Genomic DNA, 22,186 nt, shown 5'->3' on the forward strand with positions numbered 1-22,186 from the left:
TCTAAATGTCCGGCAGCCTACCGTTGTTCAGAACAGCGGGGCAGGAGAAATGTGGAAGATGAATGTCCTGGGACAGAGAGTGAAGCTGCTGAGGGGCAGAGTTTTAACAATTTTGGAAGCGTGGGTGCCAGGGCGCACATGTGAAAGATCTGGGAGGGGAGGCTGAGGAGAAAAAATCCCAGTGACCATAGATAGGCTGTGGTTAATATTAATAGCTAGAAGAGTCTGACCCAAAATTACAGAAATTACAAGAAAACAGACCCCACAAAAGAAAGGCAGGCACCAGACAGGACTGACGATGAAACTAACCCATGGAAATTAATAGAGTGATGCTTCACATAGTAACGAAATATCATCAGGGAGATACACAGTAAGAGGCTGAACTGAAGAGGACAGATCTACTCCCTGTAACTGAAAGGTCCTGTTGAAAATAGCTGAACAAGCACAGGGGAGTGAAAATGGACACAGGTGAAAACTATCACACCAGCTGGTGCCTGTAATCCCAGCACTTTGGGTGGCTGAGGCGGGTGAATTACTTGAGGTGAGGAGTTCTAAACTAGCCTGGCCAACATAGTGAAACCCCGTCTCTACTAAAAGTACAAACAAAAAAAAGAAAATTAGCCAGGCGAGGTGGCGAACGCCTGTAATCCCAGCTACTCGGGAGGCTGAGGCAGGAGAATCGCTTGAACCCGGGAGGCGGAGGTTGCAGTGAGCCGAGATCGCACCATTGCACTCCAGCCTGGGCAACAGAACGAGACACCATCAAAAAAAAAAAAAAAAAAAAAAAGCAGGAAGGCCAAGGCCGAGATTTCCGAAACTCAGCAACAACAGACGTGATGTTTTGAGAGGAAGGTTGAGAAACACAAAAGAGAGGAAGATGCACTATCCACCTAACGGATGCTCCTGGAGTTGAATATAGGAGGAATGCCGAAAAATATCAATGAAAGAAATGTTTTCCCATAAGAAGAAACCATGACCTTCTTCTACGCTGAAATGAAAGAATGCATGTTAAGTAGCATGAGCAGAAATGACCACACTGTGGAAAGATTTTAAGATCTGGGAGGGGTTAAAGCTATTAAAAAAAAAAAAAAGTCCACCACTAGAACTATTTTTACAAACGTTAAACTAGTTCAAGAGCTAACATATGCAACGAAAGCATATACACTTAATAATTCATGATGTTAAAATAATAAAATGTTTAATTTGAAAATCTCAAAGTTGGGTTATAAATGTTAAAGGGAAAAAAGAAATTCGCTGTAAGAAACTTAACTTTATATTTTTATATCTGTCGTTAAACAAGGAAATGGAGCTAAAAACACCTGGTAAATCTCCAAAGCGAAGAGAGATAACCCTAAGCTGATCCAGACCAAGAGTGCACTGCCCTGAGCATCCCAAGAGCAGACACCTTCCCAGGTCCTGCAGGGTCCGAGGAGTGGGCAATGTCCCCAGCTCCTGCGGGGTCTTGGGGCGGACACCGTCCTCACTGACCCTTCTAGGGAGTCCCGGGTGGGACAGAGGCTGGCGTGGCGGCACAGCGCCCCGATCCTTTGAAACAAGCCTTCCAAGCCCCACCCGCCTCCGCCTGCTCCTCTGTTAAAGCACTAAAGACGCCCTGGGCCTCCCGGCGGAGCGAGCACAAGTCCCACCGCTCGATAGTAAGTTGTCCACAGTACAGCGAACACCTGAAACTATCGCGATATCTGGAGCTAGCAAATGCCATGAAATTACCGCGAGAAGAAGGAAGCGCACGTTTCGTGAGAAGCGCAGATCTCACGAGAGAAGATTTGGCGCCCTCCTCCGTGGATTGTGGCCAGGCCGGGTTCGGCGGTTGCTGTGAGGGCGGGCTTCTCGGCACCATGCCGTCCCCGTTCTCCGTCACCTCTTTCCCCGTCAGCATCCCAGCCGTGCTCATGGTAACTCGCGGCCTGCGTAACCACCAGTTCGGGGGAGGACGGCGGAGAGGCGTTGGGTCTGCCCCACGGAGAACCTAGCCTGTGGCCAAGAAGGCGCCCACCCTGGGCGGGGCCTGGCGTCGGAGCGCGCTCGCTGGGCGGGGTCCTGGGACCTGTGGGTGTGGCTCGGGGCGGGGCGGTGTAGCGCGCCCTGGGCGGGGTCCTGGGACCTGTGGGAAGGGGCCGGGGCCGGGCGTCGGGGCGCGAATGCTAGGCGGGGTCCTGGGCCGTTGGGCGGAACGGGGCGGGGCGGGGCCTTGGGGTGGAGCGTGCGCAGTGAGCGGGGTCCTGGGCCGTGCGCGCGGGGCTTGGGCTGGGCGCTCGTCCCGCACCGTGAGGGCGTGGCTGAGTTGTGCGGGCGGGGCGCGAGGGGCAGGGCTTTGTTCGTGTGGGAGGTGCATGCCCGCGACTCAGCGTCTTGCGGGCGGGGCTTGGGCCATGTGGGCGGATCCTGGCAGTGTGACTGGGCGTGCGTGGTGGAGCCTGATCGTGTGGGCGTGGCACGGAGGAACCCTGCCCCCGTGTGGGCGGGGCCTGCTCTTTGCCCGTTTGGTCTGGCAGGTCCCAGGGGAGCCCGTGCCCCGAGTGGCCGCCCAGGGGTGGCACGGGCACTCGATGGGGTCTGGGCAGAAAGTCGTGCTCCGCTCACCTCCCTGCCTCTGGTCGTCTGGTTGGTGAATTGATGCGAGCAGATGCGCTTGTGTCCATATCTCATGGCGCGGCTCTGGAGAGGCTGCTGCGGCCCCCAGTAGAGAGCAGTGATACAGGAGTCCTGGAGGGCTGTGCGGGGCTGCAGCTTGGAGGGCAGGGCTAGTCTCATGCAGGAAGGCGCTCAAGGAGGGGATGGCAAGGGTGGAGGACTGCTGGGATTGGCATCTGAGCATCAGTTGGGGACTGGGCAGCAGTGGATCTGAGCTTGGCTACTTCAGGTCCCTGAGCCAGACACTGTCCCCAGGTACAGCAGGGTCCCGGGGAGTCCAGGAGGCGGCGGAGTGCAGCACTGTCTGGAGGGTTCAGTGTATTGCAGAGAGTTTGGAGAAAATCAAGTCGTGCCCGTGGCGATGACTCAGATTCCCCGAGGCCTTCAGTGCTGACTAAGGAGCCTGAAATGATGATTCGTGTTTTACCTTTGGGGTTGAGCCAAGTGCATCTCTTTGAGCAATCCACTTAATGTCCTTGTCGTCACCAATTATCATCACCAAGTATTGTTATAAAGGATGGTAATTCCTTTAATTATACCCAGCTTAAAAACATGATTCTGTTCCACCAACAAAAGGGGCACGTCAGAGATGCCTTCAGTTCTGTATGCTTGAACTTTGAATTCCATGAATTATAGTTGCACTGAGGGGAGAATCCTGTTTGCATCCTCCTGGATCCTTCTCTCTTTCCTGTCCCCATGTTTCTCTGAGGCCTGGCAGTGCTCTCCGGATACCTTGCTGAGTAGCCCCAGGAAGACTCAGGAGTGAGAGGCCCCTGCCCCCTGCCCTGGGAGAAGGCTGTGGGTGGGCTGTGAGCCCGGCCCTGTGGGGCAGGTCAGTGAGTGTCCACTGGTGTGTTCCTACAGCAGACGGACTGGACTGAGCCCTGGCTCATGGGGCTGGCTGCCTTCCATGCGCTCTGCCTGCTCCTCACCTGCTTGTCCTCCCGGAGCTACAGACTACAGATCGGGCACTTTCTGTGTCTAGGTGAGTAAAACAACACAAACTCCACAACTCAGATCACTGTGTGAAATGAAACTGTGTATGGTCTGTGTCTTCAAAATATGTACATATTTTTATAAGACCTCCCAACCCTCTGTCAGGCGCCTGCTCCTAGGGCACTCCCATTTTTCTCTTGGAAGCTATAAAGGAAAGTACTTTTTGGATGTTAGAGTTGAAAGGAATCTGTTGAGTTCCTGTTACCTACCAGGGAAGTGCTGAGCACCAGCTGCACACGGGAGAGCTGGGTTTCCGGAAGTGCTGTTGTTTACACAAGATGTGTCCTTGGTGGCAGCTCTGCTCATGCACTGCTTTGAATGGGAGGAAGATTGCAAACCAGGAAAGAGAAGTTCTGTGCATAAAATAAGGCATTGCCCAACTTGGTTTCAAGGATAAGGGCTACAGAACTTAGAGAAGTTAGGGAGTTGCACAGGATGACTGAGAAAGATTATTCAGAAAAGCTGAAATCATGGCACGGGGTGTGAAGAGTGAGTAAAATGTTAACAAGAAAAGAGAGGGAGCAGGTGACGGCCTGGGGGGGCAGCAGCCTGACATGCAGATACTGAGATGGATGGAAGGTGTGGGTCAGAGGCAAAGAAACTGCCAGCTCTGTGGATCCTAAGCACTTCTGGTGCTGAGCGTTACAAACACTTGTGGGTAGAAGAGGTGAGGAGGGCCTGGAGGTCTGGCTCAGGCTCCTCTTGACTCTGGACATTGGGGAGACACCGAAGATGTTCTTGGTAGCTAAAAATAACTAATTTTAGATAACTTTAGTTAGCTGGCTGTGTGCAAACAGGAAATCCGAAGAAGAGATGATCTTAGAAAGACTGGAGAAGTGATGAGTGTTTGCATTGCAGCGGGGGCCTGCACAAGTGAGGTGCTCAGAGCAAGCTCTGTATTGAGGGTGCCCTGAGGAGTGCTGGAGTGGACCAGGCGGACAGGGCTCCTTTGCCTCCCACAGATTCCTGGGGGACACCAGCACCAGTGCTTCATCACAGACCTGTGTTGTTATCAACAGTGACAAGTGTTGTAATGGAAAAGCCAAAAACACAGTGAAACAGGAGGAGCCGCCTGATTTAAATCACACAGTCCCCTGCGAACCCAGGGGCAAAAGGTGCATAGGCAGAAGCCAGGCACTGAGATGCTGGCAGAGGGCGGGAGCGAATGCCTCACGCAGAGGCCCTGAGGCAGGCACCTCAAAGAAAGGTGACAGCTTGTCCAGCTGAGCTCCTGGATCTGAACAGCTTTGTCAGCTAGAGAACTGCACAAGGGTTTGATATTTTCTAGGATAAGGGGAAGGATGACTGCTTTCACACCGGGGTAATACTAGACACTGTGCTGCCTGCCGTTACATTTCCTGTGATTCATTTCTCAAACCAACCTAAGAGTTGGATTTTATTTGCCCATTTTTATAAATGAAGCACACAGAGGTTCTGACTCCCTCAGCTACGTAGCTTATAACTTGCACCATCAAGATTCAAGGTTCAGACTCTGCTCCAGGGTGCATTTCAGGGAAAGCTGGAGAGGAGCACCTGGCAGCAGCCCCTCTGCCTGCCCTCCTCCTGTGCCTACCACCCTCCCCACCCTCCCCCTGTAACCTCAGCCCTCCACACCCTCCTCCCCACACCCATGCCCGCCACCTCCTGTGTTAGCCTACCCATCTGTCTGGCTGTCCTGCTCCTCCTGCCCCTCTCTGACCTTCCTCCTCCTCCTCCCCCCCGCTCCTTCCCTTCCTCCCCCCACTCCCCTCTAGTTCTTTCCCTGTGCCTCCTTTTCCTCTGCTTTATTGAGTCCATTCCTGAAGGGAGGAAGTGGAGGGACTGCTCACCCTAACCCCTAGTTTAATCTGCTTTCTGATGTGAATCAAGAAGAATGAAAGGATTTTTACATTTTGATTTACCTTAGAAGTTAAAGCATCACATTTTTCTTAATCTGCTGAATTATATTTTATTTAATTTTATGGTAGCATGGGTCACTCTCTCATGGGTTTGAGTCCCGGCATTACCCATGAGTTAGCTGGAGACCCAGGGCCAGTCCCTAAAGTCTGTGCTCCTGGGAGCACAGAGGCCTCGCCTCGCCTCGCCCCCGCTGGCCCCTGCCCTCCCTCCTGTGCCTTTGCCTCCAGCACCCCAAAGCTGTTTGCTCCCCTCCTGTGGTCATCTCAGTCGCAGTGTCCCGAGGGCAGTCCGGGAGGTGTGAGCATGAAAAGCCCTTGGTTGTCAGTTCTGGGTCTCATGGCTGTCAGCTCCTGCTGCTGTGTGCTGTGAGGCCGATCTGTGGCTGCTGTCCCTGGGGAAATGTGTGAGGCCCAGCCATGCCTGGGTGAAGCCTGGGGCCTCGGGCAGCTCCTGCAGTGGCTCTGCAGGTGCTGACCTGAGCACGGGCTCTGACTGAGACCATAGAGCACTGGAGAACTGGAGCACTGTTGGCCTTGGTTTTCTTTATGCTAAATGGGTGAGTCCCACAAGTTGACAGTGTTAGGATGTTTACATGACCTTATGTTTAAAATTAAAGTGACATTTCTATTCATTGTTCTACTGTAAATGTATAACTTTATAACGAGTAATAACGGGTCATCTAAATTCTAACATGACTTGCACTTTTTTCAGTAATCTTAGTCTACTGCGCTGAATACATCAATGAGGCGGCTGCAATGAACTGGAGGTGAGCCCATCCCTGGGCCTGTGACCCGGTCCATGCAGGGGTGTCCCTGGGAACGCCCCCACAGCCGGTGGGTCTCACGGAGGAGACAGTGAATCCTAACACGGCAGCTGCGCACACCCGTGCCCATGCGTCCAGAGTTGTGGGCTCCAGCGCGACTCTGTAAATGCTTTCCCAGCGCCAGAGCGGCCCTCTCTGAGTACGGCACTGTGGGACAATGCTGGCTGAGGCTGCTGATGGCAGAGCCAGAGAAATGACTGTGGGAATTTGAGCTGCAGAATAGAAACTGCAGCGTTTTAGAGAACGTGGTCTGTGCTGGCCTCAGCCGTGCCCTCCCCCTTGGACTGCAGGGTGGCTGTTCCATGGCGAGTCTGGACCTGAGTAGGGGGCTTCTGGGTGGTCTGAGGCACCTGCCTGCCTCACCCCCAGCCCCACGTCCTCATGTCGGGGGCACCGCTGGCAGCCCTGGCCCTGCATCCTCTGCCCCCTCCTCTACCCCTGGTTTCCTCCCAGGGGGACTCAGAACCCAGCACCTGCCCAGGGTGAACCACACAGCCTCTGTCAGATGAGACCCACCTGGCCTCACTGACTGTTTTGAGTGACCTGTGAGCTAAAAATGGTTTTTACATTTTAAAATATAAAACAGAAAAAAAGTAAAACTGCCAGACTCTGAGCAGGAAGTAGCTGAGACTGTGGCCTCGTGGCCCATAAGCCCTGAACGCTGATCCTGGGCCCTCACCGAAGGGTTGCTGAGCACTCCCTGCAATCCTTTGCTTAGACCCTGCCCGGGTTTCCAAACCCCCCCCCCCCCGACTGGGCCTCCTCCTGCCCTGCTCCTGCCTGCCCAGCCTTTCCCTCCAGGACAGCATTCCTGCAGCCACACGTGCTGTCTCTCTCCTCCCTCTTCCCTGCCCCCTCCTTAACCATAAGCGGCTCCCTGGGGACCCCGCCTCTCCTCCTGGACGCAGGGCCTCCACGTGGTTCAGTCCCAGGAGTGGTGCTCAGTCCCTGGTTACCCTAACCTTGTCCAGAGGCCAGCACAGTGTCCTCGTCCTCCCTGAAGCCCTCCCACACCCAGCTGCAGCCTGCAGCACCTTCCTGGCCCCTCCCTTCCCTCTGGCTGCAGCCTCCTGTCTTAGTGCTTCTCTGCGATCTCCTGGTTTCAAAAGTGCTGGGTTTCCTGCCTGTCCCACCTGTTGGACTGGGCACCAGGACGTCTAACAAACATCTCAAAATTCACACTTCAGGACAACTGCTGTGCTCTCCTCTGTTTATAGGGGCGGCTTCTCCCTCCAGCTTCTTAGACCAGAGACGTAATAGGGCATTTTTCAGGAAGCTCCGTCCCTCCACCTTTAAGGTCACCACGAGCCCAGTGTGTCCCATGCCCTTCACCCCACCCTCGCTGACCTGCTGCTGACATGCAGCAGTCCCTAAGCCATCCCGCTACTGCCCAGCCTCTTGAGTGTCTTGGGGAAGTGTGGGCCTCAGAGCCAAGCACTGCCCCTCAGAACATTCCAGAGTGTCCTCAGGTCACCTAGGGTAAACACGGAGTCCTGCAGTGATGCCCTGCGGCCTCCTGCCAGCTCTGTCCCAGCCGCTCATGGCTGTGCCTACTAGTCCATGAGGCCCCCTCACCCCCGACAGGCTTCACGTTTCTCTAGAGCAGCACTCGCCAAATGCTCAGACTGGCTGCCTCTTAACTTTGGGGCCTCCCATGGTCTAGAGCATAAGCGCCAGCAAGGCGGGAGCCCTGTGGTCACGAGGCGCTGACCCACTGCCCACCATTACTAGCTTTGTTCACGGCATTTCCGTGCTGGCTGCTTCGAGAATCATCAACACCCACGTGCAGATCCTCTGCCCTCCCTGGCGCTGTGCCTTGTGCAGGTGGAGATCTTCCACCTTCCTCAGTCTCTTTTGCCAAAGAGGCACTGGCACTGACAGAAGAGGACTGCTGTGAGAACCAAAGGGATGGAAGGGTCCGGCACCACTCCTTCCCAGTGCAGCAGTGGAGCAGATGCAGCTGCTGTCCCTTTCTCATTACGGGGATTGTCGACGTTTACTCTGTAGGTTTTAAGGATTTCAAGTCGTCAGTGTCTTCCAGCTGAGGTCAGATGTGCCGCTGACCCAGAGGGGCTACGGGGTGGTGTCTCCCTGCTGTGGGAGGCCTCGGGGTCTTGCCCGTGCTGCTGAGTGGTGTCTCCCTGTCCTGTGACCCAGTGTGTTTTCTTCATAATGAGCATTGGGGACAGTGCAGTGGAGATGACGGCTGCTCCCAAGGGTGGGCCCAGTGAGGGGGTTGCCCCCACCTCAGTCCACATCAGCTCTCTCCAGAGTCTTAGTTAAATACACAGTGTCACTAGAACTTTTTGGCTGTATTGCCTAGTAATTTTTTGTTTTTGTTTTTTAAACAGATTATTTTCAAAGTACCAGTATTTCGACTCCAGGGGGATGTTCATTTCTATAGTGTTTTCAGCCCCGCTGCTGGTGAATGCCATGATCATTGTGGTATGTAGATGACACATGCAGTTGTCGTTCTTCCTGTGTCTGTTGTTCAAATCTAAACAGTGTTTCAAACAATTGTGTTTAGATTATGTGGGTATGGAAGACTCTGAATGTAATGACTGACCTGAAGAATGTACAAGAGAGAAGAAAGGAGAAGAAAAGGAGAAGGAAAGAAGACTGAGGGGCAGCAGCTGCTTGGAGTTTGCGTCCTTCCCGTCCACCCTGGCTGCTCCCAGTGCTACAGTGCACATGGGTGGGCATCCTTCCAGCTGACTCCGTGGTTTGAAAAACTGTTGTTTTATTTAAATATCCACAGTGGTAGGCACACACTGAAGTCGGCTTTTCAGCCAGCACTGAATGTATCCATCAGGACATGCGTCTTCAGGCGCCTGATCTTTGTAGTCAGGCTGTGGGAATGGTCTGCAGAGCTTCATAACTGGGAGTTTGATTTGAAGAAGTCCATGTCATATGTGTAACTAGTACTAATTATAAATATAAAATACACAATATAAAATACGAAATTCAAAAATAAACAGTGCTACCCTGTGCATGGGCGCCGTGCCCGCCTCCTCGTGCTGTGTTTTCTAGCGCGTGCCGCGACTCGCAGTCCTGTGCATGGGCGCCGTGCCCGCCTCCTCGTGCTGTGTTTTCTAGCGCGTGCCGCGACTCGCAGTCCTGTGCATGGGCGCCGTGCCCGCCTCCTCGTGCTGTGTTTTCTAGCGCGTGCCGCGGCTCGCAGTCCTGTGCATGGGCGCCATGCCCGCCTCCTCGTGCTGTGTTTTCTAGCGCATGCCGCGGCTCGCAGTCCTGTGCATGGGCGCCGTGCCCGCCTCCTCGTGCTGTGTTTTCTAGCGCGTGCCGCGGCTCGCAGTCCTGTGCATGGGCGCCGTGCCCGCCTCCTCGTGCTGTGTTTTCTAGCGCGTGCCATGGTTCGCAGTGAGGGTGTTTTCACCTTCCAGGAAATGGGGCAAAATTTGGAGACGGTTGTCATTGGAGGAGGTGGTGGTGCTGGCTTCTCCTGTGGATCCCGGGGGTGATGCAGAAAATCCTGTGTGCCTGGGTCAGCTGCACCACAGACAATGACTTGACATGAAATGTCAGCAGCGGTGGGGCGGAGAGACCTTGGAAGGAAGCTCTTGGAAAATACGTTGTATCTCAGTTTGATGAACCCATTCTCAAGAGGCTAGGCCCTCTCTAACAAAGTTACGGGCTGCTTTACTGAAAACAGAATGGAAGCCCTGAAGTCAGCACTCCATGGAGAAGCGTGTCTTTTATAATGTCCTGGTGTTCTGTTGATTTAGGTGCCTGAGAACACAATGCTCCCAGTTCTGTTAGGACAGGCATACTGTCACTTTGCAATATGCACTTTGTAAAATAGCTCCTGCCCAGTGGCTCTTGGTTCCTAACAAATCTGGACCTGTGGTTTAAGAATGAAAGGTGGTTGGAGACCTAGATATTTAAAAATAGGTGTTCAATAAGGGAATACTCACTGTGCATTGTAACTGATAGCATACCTAACTGTTCATTTCTGAAAGTTACTGATTCAAAATGTAATTGGCACAGTTATCTTTGAGTAGACAAGCCTGGGAAGAGAATGTTGAGGTGTGGAGGTGACCAGCCAAGTTCGTGCCCCTCTCAGGCTTTTGTGGCTGAGAGGTGGGACAGAAAGATGATTAAGGTGATGTGTCCTCCCCGCCGGCATTGTCCAGGGCCACTGTGTAGATATTTGACTTTGCTGACAGAAAAGAAACCAGGGAGTTTCTAGAGACTATGCATTTTTAGTATAACATTTTCACCCTCTGATACGGTTTGGCTCTTGTGTGCCCATCCAAATCTCATCTCAAATTGTAATCCCCATGTGTCAGGGGAGGGACCGGATGGGAGGTGATTGCATCATGGGAGTGGTTTCCCCCATGCTGTTCTCATGATAGAGAGGGAGTTCTCACAAGATCTGATGGTTTTAAACATGGCAGGTTCCCCTGCTGTCACTGTCTCTCCTGCCGCCTTGTGAAGAAGGTGCTTGCTTCTCCCTCTGCCATGACTGTAAGTTTCCTGAGGCCTCCCCAGCCATGTGGAACTGAATCGGTTAAACCTCTTCTTTATAAATTACCAGGTCTCAGGTAGTATCTTTATAGCAGTGTGAGAACAGACTAATACACCATCTGTATGTTATTTGGACTTCATACAGGGCCATGTGATTGGATCTCAGTTTGCCTTCGATAAAGTAGTATAACAGTATTGCTCGCTTTGCATGAATTTGATGCTGATGACATGTCACTGTGAAACCATGACCTGTGTTCTTTGGTTTTCACTCAGTTTATGTGTGTGTGTCTGTGTTTTGGAACAGTTATATTTTGTTTTTATAAAAACAACCTTCATTTTATTTTTAACTGTGTAGTAAGTTTCTATTCAGTGCCTTAAAGTGCATTGTTAACAATTGTCTTGATATGTTGTCCTCATGTTAGGGAAAGGCGTAGAAGCCAAAATGATCAGCAGTTGAGTAATTTATGAAAGCACAGGTGCAATCCCACTTTAAAGCCCTGGGGGTTGCACAGAGCACACTGAGTTCAGGCTCCATAAACGTGGCTTACTCACTGGAGGGCTTCATCTGTTTAAGTAGAACAAATGTTTTTACTGATAAAGTACAGGAAAGGAGGTTTGTGATAAAAATATATTTTTCACATTCCAAACCTGTGACACCTTACGTTTATCGATTGCTATGCAATAAAATATATCTTTAATAATATGTAGTATGCTTTCTTCCCCCCGCTAAAAAAAATGGTATTTATTTTGCTTCTTACTGTAACTGGAAACAGGAGCACCTGGAACTTAGCTCCACCTTTGTCTGGCAGGTCCCTTTGCTGCAGCGTCTGGTGCTGAGTTTCAACAAACAAATGCAATTGGGTCATTGCCAGTAGAAGAAAGTCCCCTTGCACAGATACTGCATATCAAATCAGAAAGCAATATGCAGCCTGAACGGCTAGCTTCTGTGAGAAATAAAGTACAAGGAAATGTTAACATGTTCTCTCCCTTTACAAAATAATAAATGTTAAAAAGTGGGGGTGGGGGCCGGGGGTGAAATGCAGGGTAAGGAGCTACAGTGATGCTGAGTGGGATGCTTAAAGACAGACGAGAATTGCCATCAGAGATGTACCGGTCAGGTCCAAGCATCTTTTCTCTGGAAAAGAACTTCAGGCTTCCTTGTCTGGACTTCGGTGGAGCACCCTTCTTCTTTGACCACGTTAACCAGAACACGTTTTCAGTGCAGCCTTCCCCTCTACTGAAGCCATGAGAACCAGTGACTAGCCATGCTAATAGACATCCTCATCTAAAGAGTAAAGAAGTTATCTGCGTCATAGGTTTTATCTACACCCTCTCATGCTGAAAGAATGGTTATTACAAAATGCATTCTGATTTCAAGAATGTGAAGAAAGTCACGGATCCCCAGGACCACCCCGTGTCCTGGAGGGACTCCCAGACTCAGAGCAGCTCTCACAGTCAGGGCTATGGTTACCCCTGTGAAAAGCTACAGATTAAGATCGGCACAGGGAATGGAGCCCAGGAGAGACCAGGCACAGGTTCCCTGGCATCCTCTCCAGTGGCCCCCACGGCTGCACACAATCCTCCCAGCAGCCGTGGGACCACACGCAGGACCTGGGTCCAAGAGGGAAGCCTCCTGGACCTGTGTGCCGCGTTTGTGGGTGTGTAGGCGTGGAGCCCTGGGTTGTCATCCCAACAAGGAGCCACATAGGGACAGGAAGTTACTGAGCATCTATGTCATCTGAGTGGTGCCAGGGCAGTGCTTGCTGGAAGATCATGGCACAGCAGCGGGGACCCTTTCACAGCTGACGGGCACTTGCATTTGAGGCAAATGAGAGGAAGAGGGAACCCTGCAGGGATCGGGGTCTGCCAGGCAGGGAAACAGCCACTGGACAGGCCCTCAGCTGGGACCCTGTGGCCTGTTCAGGACAGAAGGACACCCGGCAAGCCCAGCAGGACATGAGTGCAGAGAGATGGTGGCAGGGCACCACACAGGCCCCAGCCCTGCAGAGGCTCCAGCTCCTGAGCAGCATGGGCATTGTCCAGGGTCCACCCAGGAGACAGGCCAGGAACGCCTGTGCTTTCAGCTCGTGGCTCCGGCTGCCATGTGGAGAATGGACACGGAAGGTAGGAGGCACTGACAGGCTGGGCCAGAGGGAGGTGGAGGGGGTGGTCAGGGCTCTGTGTCCATGATCTCGCCCTTGGTGAGGAGACAAGGCATGGAGCTTCCCTGAGCCCCTCGTCTGCGGAGGGAAGAAGATTGCTGTTTGTTTCCCTTTGGGGATCAGGGAAGGGAGGGCTGGCAGGGAGGGGATCCTGTGCTTGGTAGGAGGCAGGTGAGCCTGAGAGGTCGTCCACACCAGCAAGTCGTGACCTGGGGAGGACGGGGCTGTACTCCACATGCAGGGTTCTCGGAGGCAGGAAGGGAGCGAGCCAGGGCAGAGAAGAGGACCCAGGGGGTGGCGCTGCCCAGTCCCGGGACGGTGCAAAGATGTCTCCAAGCCCTGGTCACTGCATGGGGACAGCAGGATGGGGCGGCAAGACCCAGGCAGGCTGTGGGTGCCACACCTTGGTGGCAGCTTGTTCCGAGTGGGGATGGAACAATTGATAGCAAGCATCCTCATCGGCCCGGTCAGCTTTCTAGCTCCTCTTCCTCTGATGTTCCAGTTTCACAGCAGCCTGTACAGTTAGATTTTTCCTCACTTTGGGGGAAGCTGCAGCTATTATAGTCTCCGAATCATGTTGTCATTAGAAATTGCACAACACCTATGACAGGGTGGGCACTGACTGGCACAGACCCTGGCACAGGCCCTGAAAGGAACTCGAGGACAGAGAAGGACCTCCCTGCAGCCTTCAGGCAGCCAAGCTGAGGCCTAAGGCCAAGCATGTGGCCATAGGGTCTGCTCTGTAAGCCTCAGGGCCACCACCTTTTGTTCCAGTCCTGGGCCAAAACAGCCTTCAACAGCTCCTGCTCCATCTGAGTAAGCTGGATGTCAGCCTCTGTGGGTCCTGTTGTGTGTGGGGTTGATGCTCCATCTCAGTGAGCTGAGCTTCTGCATCTCTGGGTTCTGTTGTACGTGGGGTTAATGCTTCATCTGACTGAGCTGGGCATCTGCATATCTGGGTTTTGTTGTGGGTGGGGTTAATAATCCATCTGAGTGAGTGGGGCATCTGCCTCCATGAGTTCTGTTGTATGTGGGGGTGATGCTCCATCTGACTGAGCTGGGCGTCTGCATCTCTGGGTTTATGGATCCCTAAGCCCAGCTCACTCACAGCCTGGCCCTCCATGTGCTGCTCATTCCTCTGCCTCACCCATGTTTGGTTATATCTTATATAACATTGGATGTCTTTGTAACAGGAGAAAATTGTTAAATGTCAATTCATTGCCCCTTTTTTTCTGTAAATCTATCTTCTATAAAGTAATGTAGTCCCTTTTATCATGATGCTATTTCACTATATAACATTATTTTCAGTGCCTGCATAGTAAACAAATTGTAGGGGTATAGGCTAAATTTACTTAACCAGTTACTGATATTAGAGATGCAGCATTTTTCTAATTGTTTTCCTGACATCAGCAACACAGAAATCTCCAACCTCACATGCCTGCATTTCCACTATTGACTTGGAATAAATTCTTACAAGTGAAGTTTAATCAACATATATGACTTTTATGTGACAGTTGGTAAATGTTGCTAAATCAAGTTTCAGAAAGCATATGCCAATACTGGTTGTATATATTTCCTGAAATCCTTGTCTGCACTAAGTAACAACATAAAAAAGAAACTTTTCTGAGTAATAGGTGAAAGTTTTATCTGTTTTAACTTGCACTTCTGTGGTTACCTGTGAGGTTTAACACTTTTCAAATGATTTTTTAGTAAATAATCTGTTCATATACTACTTTTTTTTTTTTTTTAACTAGTCTGTAGTTTGGCTTTGGCTTGTGTTGAAAAGGTTTTAGAAAGTCGAAAAGTTTTTTGCTTTATGTATCATCAGGAACTATGAAGAGCTGAGGTTCTACCTCTTCCCAAGCTGACAAGTGACCCTCAGAGAAGAACCATGAAGACCCCGCAACAGTGAAGTCAGTTTAAACGAGTTACAACGACAAACACACTGCACTATCCTTATGATTTTACCTGTTACTTAGCTCACACTGATGAGTGGCTGGTGTTTAAATGCTTTCCAAGTTCATTTCATTTATTACACAAATGCCTGTGAAATACCCAGACAGCATCACTGCCTCTTCTCTAGCCTCCAAACTGAATATCCTTTTGCTGAAGCATCCAGGTAAAAAAGGGGGACCTTAGAAACTGGATTTGAAGCCAGAAGCCATGGTTTTCCTAGGAATGGATTTACTTGCTAAGAAATGTGACACCTTTATAAATAAAGTTACTCGTGTTGGCTTTTTTGCTCTTTAAATTCTTCTCTGTAAGTTACTGATGTGACGAATCAAATAATAAATTTCAGACAGCTTATGTATTGACAACACAAGAAAGTCCATCCAAGAATCTCTCAAAGCATACCTGGCACATATTAGAAGCATGTAAGTCCTGAAAAGTACTGAGTGGACATTTGTGGGGCCTTGTCTCCCCTGCCACTGTCCTTTGTAACTGATGACCTCGGGTTGGGCTGGGATGGGTTTGCGTCTGCCACCAACCCTAGGCCGCACACGGGGCTCGTGGGTGAGTCAGAGGCTTCCCCGCTGGAATCACGGTCCTGAGCAGAACCAGAAACCACAAGCAGCGCGGAGCCTAGAAGTGCAGGCGCGGCCGGAAGCAGTGGACACTAGGGGTGCAGGCGTGGCCGGAAGCAGTGGAGACTAGGCGTGCAGGCGCGGCCGGAAGCAGCGCGGAGCCTAGGAGTGCCGGCGCGGCCGGAAGCAGTGGAGACTAGGAGTGCAGTCGCGGCCGGAAGCAGCGCGGAGCCTAGGAGTGCAGGTGCGGCCTGGGTGGATGCGGGTTTCCTGGCTGCTTCAAAGGCACCCAGCACTTTCTCATTTCCCTCCCGAGTCTTCACCATCGTCCTGCAGGTTTACAACCCCCCTCCTACAGGGCTTCACCTTTATGTCGACAGCACATTGAAATATGTGTGCAATTAGTGGGTCTTCCAGGGTAAGAGCTGCAAGCTGGTGTGGAATTCTGCACATTAATACATGGTCATTGTAAAAAATTTGTTCACGAGAACTCTTGAGAGGCACTGACGTGTCTGACGATGGATTCTGCGTGAAGACGCTTCTTGTGATGACCACGGAACATGATCAATTTTTTAAGAGCCTCGGTTCTAACTGGACGTGGTGATGATGGCCTTGAATTTCAGTTTCCCTTCAGGAAAGGTATATAGGCGTACTCGACATCGTTATTTATAAGATCACTGTAAGGAACAAAAGATACGCGTTAGATTCCCTAAACTGCACGTCTGTTAACGGCTTTGGTGGGGCTGGCGGCGCGGTGCTGCTGACCTGATCCCCAGAATGACGTGGAGCATACAGAATGCGTCCTTGCTGCTCACTCCGGGACCGGAAACGAGAAAAGGAAATGTGACACGTAGCTGCCGCGTGAAAGAGAAGCCCGGCCCGACGTGGGGCCAGAGTCGTGGATCCTGCCCAGGTCGGTCTCCTGAGCTATGACAGGGGAACATCAGGGTCTGGGGCAGCTCACCTCCTTTGGCTCCAGTTCATTCCGCGTTCTGTCTGAGAAAGGCGTCTTTCCCCACTAACCCTCCAGAGGGCACCACAGCACCGTGCCAAAGGCCCCTGTTTGGCTGCTCGGGGAAAATTTCTGTCACTTATTCAGAAAGAGAAGTCTAATATTTTTGATCGAGGAATGTCGCCCAGAGCTAAAGGGAATGAGCCGGGAAGCACAGTGCTTCGGTTTCCTGTGTTCATTTCAACGAGGTTAACCACATCCCAAACCAGTTGTAAAATCAGTTTTTACTGTCCAGAAACAAACCTAAACACATGCACATGTGAACACACACAGACACATGTGCACACATGTGAACACACAGAGACATGCTCACAACGTGCACAGGGCAGGTTTACATGTGCACTCTCAGGTGGGCACGTATGCTCACACATGCACATGCCCACACGATACATGCAGCAGTGTACTCTCACGTGTGCACACACCTGCACACATGTAGGTGCCTGGAGACATCGCTGATTTCATTTTTCCGTTACATTAGAAATCACCCATGCTGCACCTCCACCCACAGAAATGATGATGTGAGTTAAGAAGTGCATTCCATGTTTAAGTGGTTCTAGTTTCAGGAATGCTTCTTTTTTTTTTTTTTTTCTATGAGACAGAATCTTACTCTGTTGCCCTGGCTGCAGTGCAGTGGCACGATCTCGGTTCACTACAACCTCCACCTCCTGGGTTTTAGCGATTCTACTGCCTCAGCCTCCCAAGGAACTGGGATTACAGGCACCTGCCGTCACACTCAACTAATTTTTTAGTATTTTTAGTAGAGTCTGGGTTCCACCATGTGTGCCAGGCTGGTCTTGAACTCCTGACCTCAGGTGATCCACCCATCTTGGCCTCCCAAAGTGCTGGGATTACAAGCATAAGCCCCCGTGCCCGGCCCACGAATGCTTTTTAAAGAAGACCTATCCAGTGAAGTAACAGGATGAGAATGGAGGGACTGAGAGGCTGCTCTGTGGGGGCTGTGCTGTAATCAGGATGAGCCTCACAAAATGCTGCAGGTTGTAGGAGTTCACAGCCTCTGGCTGCTGGACACTGGGAGGCTCAGACACACGAGGAGAAAGGATGAAGAGCCCCACACTGGCCCTTGATGCGCTGCTGGCCTCAGGAATTACTTTCAAGTAAAGAGTAGAAGTGGTAAGCTGAAGGGGCATGCCCTCCTTCGCCTGACCTTATTTATCTGTGGGCTCAGAAGACTCTGGCGGCTGGAAACGTCCACGGGAAACGGGGGCGCGGCTGCTACTCTACACCCAAGGCTGACCTGCACCATCCCGGGCCCAGCCTCGGCAGCTCCAGGTGCACAGCAGGGAGTAGGAGCACTTCAGGGAGCGGGTGCACAGCAGCTCCGTCCTTAGATAGGAGCTCCGACTCGGCGGGGGTCTCAGGAGCCAGGGAGACCGGCTCCTCATTCCCTGGCTCTCAATGGAGGCCCAGCCGGTGTCCCTGCGGCTTCTGCCTTACATCCCGGGCCGCTTCCCGCTCAGCGCCTTCCACCGCTGCCTGCCTGTCCCTGCCGGCCTGGCTGAGGAGCGGGTGGGCTCCGCCTCCCATCGCCAGCATTTCCTCCCTTCAGCACAAAGACCAAAACTTGTCTCTGAAAAGTGACTGCAGCACGCGGGGAACTGCCGCTCAGCAGCTCTTCTCCGGGCACCACAGGGCCTTCTGGGATTTACAACGTTTCTCCCCCAAAATAAATAAAGAGATAACATGAAAAATAAAATGCTGACCAGTAAATGACTCTATGAGGGCAACCATTGTCTATACTCAAAAAACTTCATGCTGTTTCTATAGTATTACGTTTTAAATGGATAGACAATTTTTTTTTAATCAGTTTTAGGTTTACAGAAAATTGAATGGAGTTCCAATACTCCACCCAGCCCCAATTTCTCCTGTAATTCACTTCTTGACTTACTGCCCTGCGTTTGCTAAAATCAGCAAACGTACACGGACACTCATCGTCCCCCTGCGTAACCCGTCGCTTTCATCAGGCCTCCGTCTTGGTGGTGTACTTCCCGTGGGTTTGGACAAACGTGCGATGCTGCATATCCACCATCATAACATCACACGGAGGAGCACCACTGCCCTAAAAGTCCTCCCTGCTCCACCTGCTCCCTCCCTCCTCCCAACCCCTCCTAACCACTGACCTTTTTCCCGTCTCCATAGTTTGACCATTTCCAGAATGTCATAGAGTTGGAGTCATGCAGAGGCGGCCTATTCAGATTGGCAGCTCTTACCCAGAAACATGCATTTAAGGTTCCTCCGTGTCTTTCCATTGCTCCGTTTTTTTGTTTTTTGTTTTGGTTTTTTTTGTTGTTGTTTTTTGACATTGAAGTATGTTCTCTTGTCTGGATGAATCATAGTTTATTTATCTACTCACTGAAGTTATTTATCCACAATTTTTATCCAGTCGCCTCCTGAAGGTTATTTTGGTTAATTCCAGGTTTGGGCAATTACGGGTAAAGTACTATAAACGCTTATATGTGGGTTTCGTGTGGACATAAATGTTCAGTTCATTTTGGTAAATGCCAAAACATGTAATTGCTGGATTGTCTGTTTAGTTTTGTAAGGAACTGCCAGACTGTATTCTTTCTTTCTTCCTTCCTTCCTTCCCTCCCTCCCTCCTTCTTTCCTTCCTTCCTTCCTTCCTTCCTTCTTTCCTTCCTTCCCTCCTTCCCTCCTTTCTTTTTTTTTCCTTGACTATTCTTGGCAAAGCAGAACACATCAAAACCATGCATGCAGCCCATCAGGCCTCACAGACGTAGGAGACGTGCAGTGTGATAGCAGATCCACTTCAGGCCACATGTGCTGTGAGCATATTTGAGAAAGGCTGGAAGACAGCAGGGCCAACATGGTTTTGGAGCATTTGGGTTTGAGGACCTGGGAAAATAGTGAAGCTGTGGGAATCACAGGAAAGTCAGGAGGGGTTGGCATGAGCTGTGTGAGAGGAAAAGGGAATGAGTGAGGAACCTGGAAAGAAAATTGCAGGGTCTGGGGAACGGTTGGGGTGGGTTCTGTCTGCAGAACTGCAGTTAAGAACGAGCGTGGTTCACACACGACCACTGACTCCCCCACCTCCCTCAACCTCTGGGGAAAACCTGGAGGACAATGCTATGGAATAAGAAAAAACAGGCTGGGCCTGAGATGAGACCACATTTTTGTCTGTTAGACAGTGGAAAAAAAAAAAAAAAAGTAAAAAGGAGAGAGGGAGAGGGAGAGACAGAGAAAGACTGAAAGAAAGGAAAAGAAAGAAAGAGACAAAGAAATAAGAAAAGAAAGAGAGAGAAAGAAAAAAGAAAGAAAGAAAGAAAAGAAACAAAAACCCAAGGTCACCCCCTGCAGGACCCTAAGCTGGGCTCAGCCGGAGTACTGGTTCCACACATTTCTCCTCTGAACACGTTACAACATGGTGAATGATTTTATTTCCAAGGTTAATTTTCAAGTTTACATTCCAAATTATATTTCACATTCTGTAGATGTCAGTATTGTTCTAGTTTCTCCAATTTTCTGATGTCGATGAAAACTATCCGGAAAGGTGGCAAAGGCCCCGTCTGCGGGTCTGAGGCTGACCGCAGGTGGGGAGAGGAGATGCCTGTGGGGACACAGCCTGTGATCTGTGCAGGGCTCCCAGAAGTGCAGAGAGAAGGTGACCTAATGACTTGCTAGAAACTGAAGAGGAATTGAGAAAAGGAATCCCAATACATGGAGACTGCATCCCACGGTTCTAGGAAATGCAGGGTGCAGAGGTTTGCTGTTGAGTTATCATCCCTGGGTACACAGCCACAGGTCCTGGAGCTGCCACATGCGCCGGATGTGGCACAGGCTTCCAGGGTGCACAGGGGAGTTGATTAATAAACAAAACTACAGAGATAAAGGGTGATTTGGGTGTTTTTCCAAGATTTGGTTTGCTAATAAATAAATAAATAAATAAAAATAAGGTAAAGTTCGATTTGATTGTTTTTGTTACAATAACTGCACTAAGGAATAATGATAACTAGCAATTCAAAGCTTGTATCTCAATTGAAATGTAGATGATAACCCACACTGCCATTTCTGAAAAAATAATATGTTTCCATTATAAAACATGGAGGTTTAGCAAGAATAACTAGTGCTTTAAGTTAATAATAATTTCGTGGACGTTTACAGAGATCTATACACTAATGATTCATTTTATCTAACTAGTTCCAGTCTATTTGTTGAGAACACTTCTGTTTCTAAAAATATTCCTGTAGTTGGTTTCTGGAAGAGCCCGTGGAAGGCGCCTGCATCCCCAAGGCAGCTCCCAGTGCTGTTGATGTGGCCCCTGGCACGTGGCCACCCAGTCGCAATCTCTCTTGTGGGCCATCGGATCTAAGTTATGCAAGTGTAGGTGTTTACCCAGGAAGGTTTTCAGCAAGGCCCGTAGAGAACCAGAGGCCAGCCGGGAGGTGACCCAGATCCTCCCTGCAGCATCAGCCATGTGGTCCATATAGGAGGCTGTTGAGAAATACAGAGAAAGGAAGATGAAAACTGTGAGTTTATGAAACTTCTCTTGATAAAGTGAGAAGATGCAGTATATATTGAATGTAATTACAATAGAACAAGAAGAATTAGAGAGAGACTATATTTGCAAAAAAATGAGTGAACAATTTGATTACAAAAGCACGCTGTCTATCAAGCAGAATAAATACAAAACAAAGCTGCATCTGGACATACTACGGTAAAACTGAGAATAACCAGACTAAACGTAAAATATGTAAGACAGAGAGAAAACTTTGGCACTGTCTAATAAGAATGACAATTCGGTTGACTGCAGACCTCCAAAAGCGATACTAAAAGTTAAGAGAAGTTTGAAATAATTCCTTAAAATGCTGATAGAAAATAATTGTCAGCCTAGCTGTGTGTGCCCTGTAAAATTATATTTCATGAATAAGAACAAATTTAAAACATTTTCAGCTGAAGAAAATTGGGAGGGATTACTACACACAGACTCCCTGAAGAAACTACTAAGAGATGTCCTCCTTCTTTTACCAGATGATAGTAAAAGAAGTAAGAAGTTATGGAAGAAAATGAATTGGTTATTTGTTTAAATCTAAAACACATTACAGAAAATTATGATGATTGTGACATTAATGATATTATAATAATAACATGCATTTGAGAGAGAGAAAGATAAAGTACTGGACAGCAGTAACTGATAATTCAGGAGAACATAATTGAACACAATTTAAGTGTTCAAGCTCTTTTTACTTTTTGGGAGAAGACTACAGATATTGCTATGGGCTGGATCATGTGCTTTTCTCTCGGAATTTGTATGTCCATTCCTAGCCCCCAGTGGGACTGTATTTGGAAGTGGCTCCAATAAGGAGATCATCAGGGTGAAGGAGGTCACCAGGCGGGCTATGGTCCCATCAGGCTGGTGTCCTGATAAGAGGAGACACCACTGAGCTCTCGACTTACAAGAACACAAGGAGAAACCCTCACAGGAAACAAATCGGCTGTCCCCTCCCCGCCCTGATCTTCAGTGCCCAGCCTCCACAACTGTGAAAAAATAAATTTCTGGTGTTTAAGCCACTCAGTTTGTGGTGTTTGTTAGAGCAGTCTGAGTTAAGACAGATACTAATTAACTTCATGCCTTGTTAAGTAACTATTAAAGAATATG

The 22,186-nt window shown here is 50.1% G+C and overlaps 1 protein-coding gene and 1 long non-coding RNA gene across 9 annotated transcripts in view; one reads left to right on the forward strand and one right to left on the reverse strand.

The window, feature by feature from the left end:
• LOC102131017 (uncharacterized) overlaps positions 1–2,028 on the reverse strand; it is a 29,489-nt gene extending 27,461 nt beyond the window's left edge. For all 5 annotated transcript variants that reach the window (XR_012421819.1, XR_012421820.1, XR_012421818.1 and 2 more), the window contains exon 1: positions 1,729–2,028. This is a non-coding gene — a long non-coding RNA (uncharacterized lncRNA). The remainder of the gene's footprint in view (positions 1–1,728) is intronic.
• On the forward strand, positions 1,781–15,251 carry TMEM18 (transmembrane protein 18). Of its 4 annotated transcripts, none has more exons than XM_074010919.1 (5): positions 1,781–1,913; positions 3,517–3,637; positions 6,259–6,313; positions 8,722–8,815; positions 14,846–15,251. In XM_074010919.1, the coding sequence occupies exons 1-5, from the start codon at positions 1,857–1,859 to the stop codon at positions 14,852–14,854; spliced, it is 336 nt and encodes a 111-aa protein (XP_073867020.1). In that variant the 5' UTR covers positions 1,781–1,856; the 3' UTR covers positions 14,855–15,251. The 4 variants fall into 4 exon arrangements, with proteins under 4 accessions (XP_073867020.1, XP_073867018.1, XP_065383571.1 ...); XM_074010917.1 differs by lacking the exon at positions 14,846–15,251 and adding an exon at positions 8,898–11,553; XM_065527499.2 differs by lacking the exons at positions 1,781–1,913; positions 14,846–15,251 and adding exons at positions 2,496–3,414; positions 8,898–11,553.
• Positions 15,252–22,186: the final 6,935 nt, after the last annotated feature.

This window comes from Macaca fascicularis, chromosome 13 (assembly GCF_037993035.2).
Source record: "Macaca fascicularis isolate 582-1 chromosome 13, T2T-MFA8v1.1".
In the NCBI taxonomy this organism is placed as follows: Eukaryota; Metazoa; Chordata; class Mammalia; order Primates; family Cercopithecidae; genus Macaca; species Macaca fascicularis.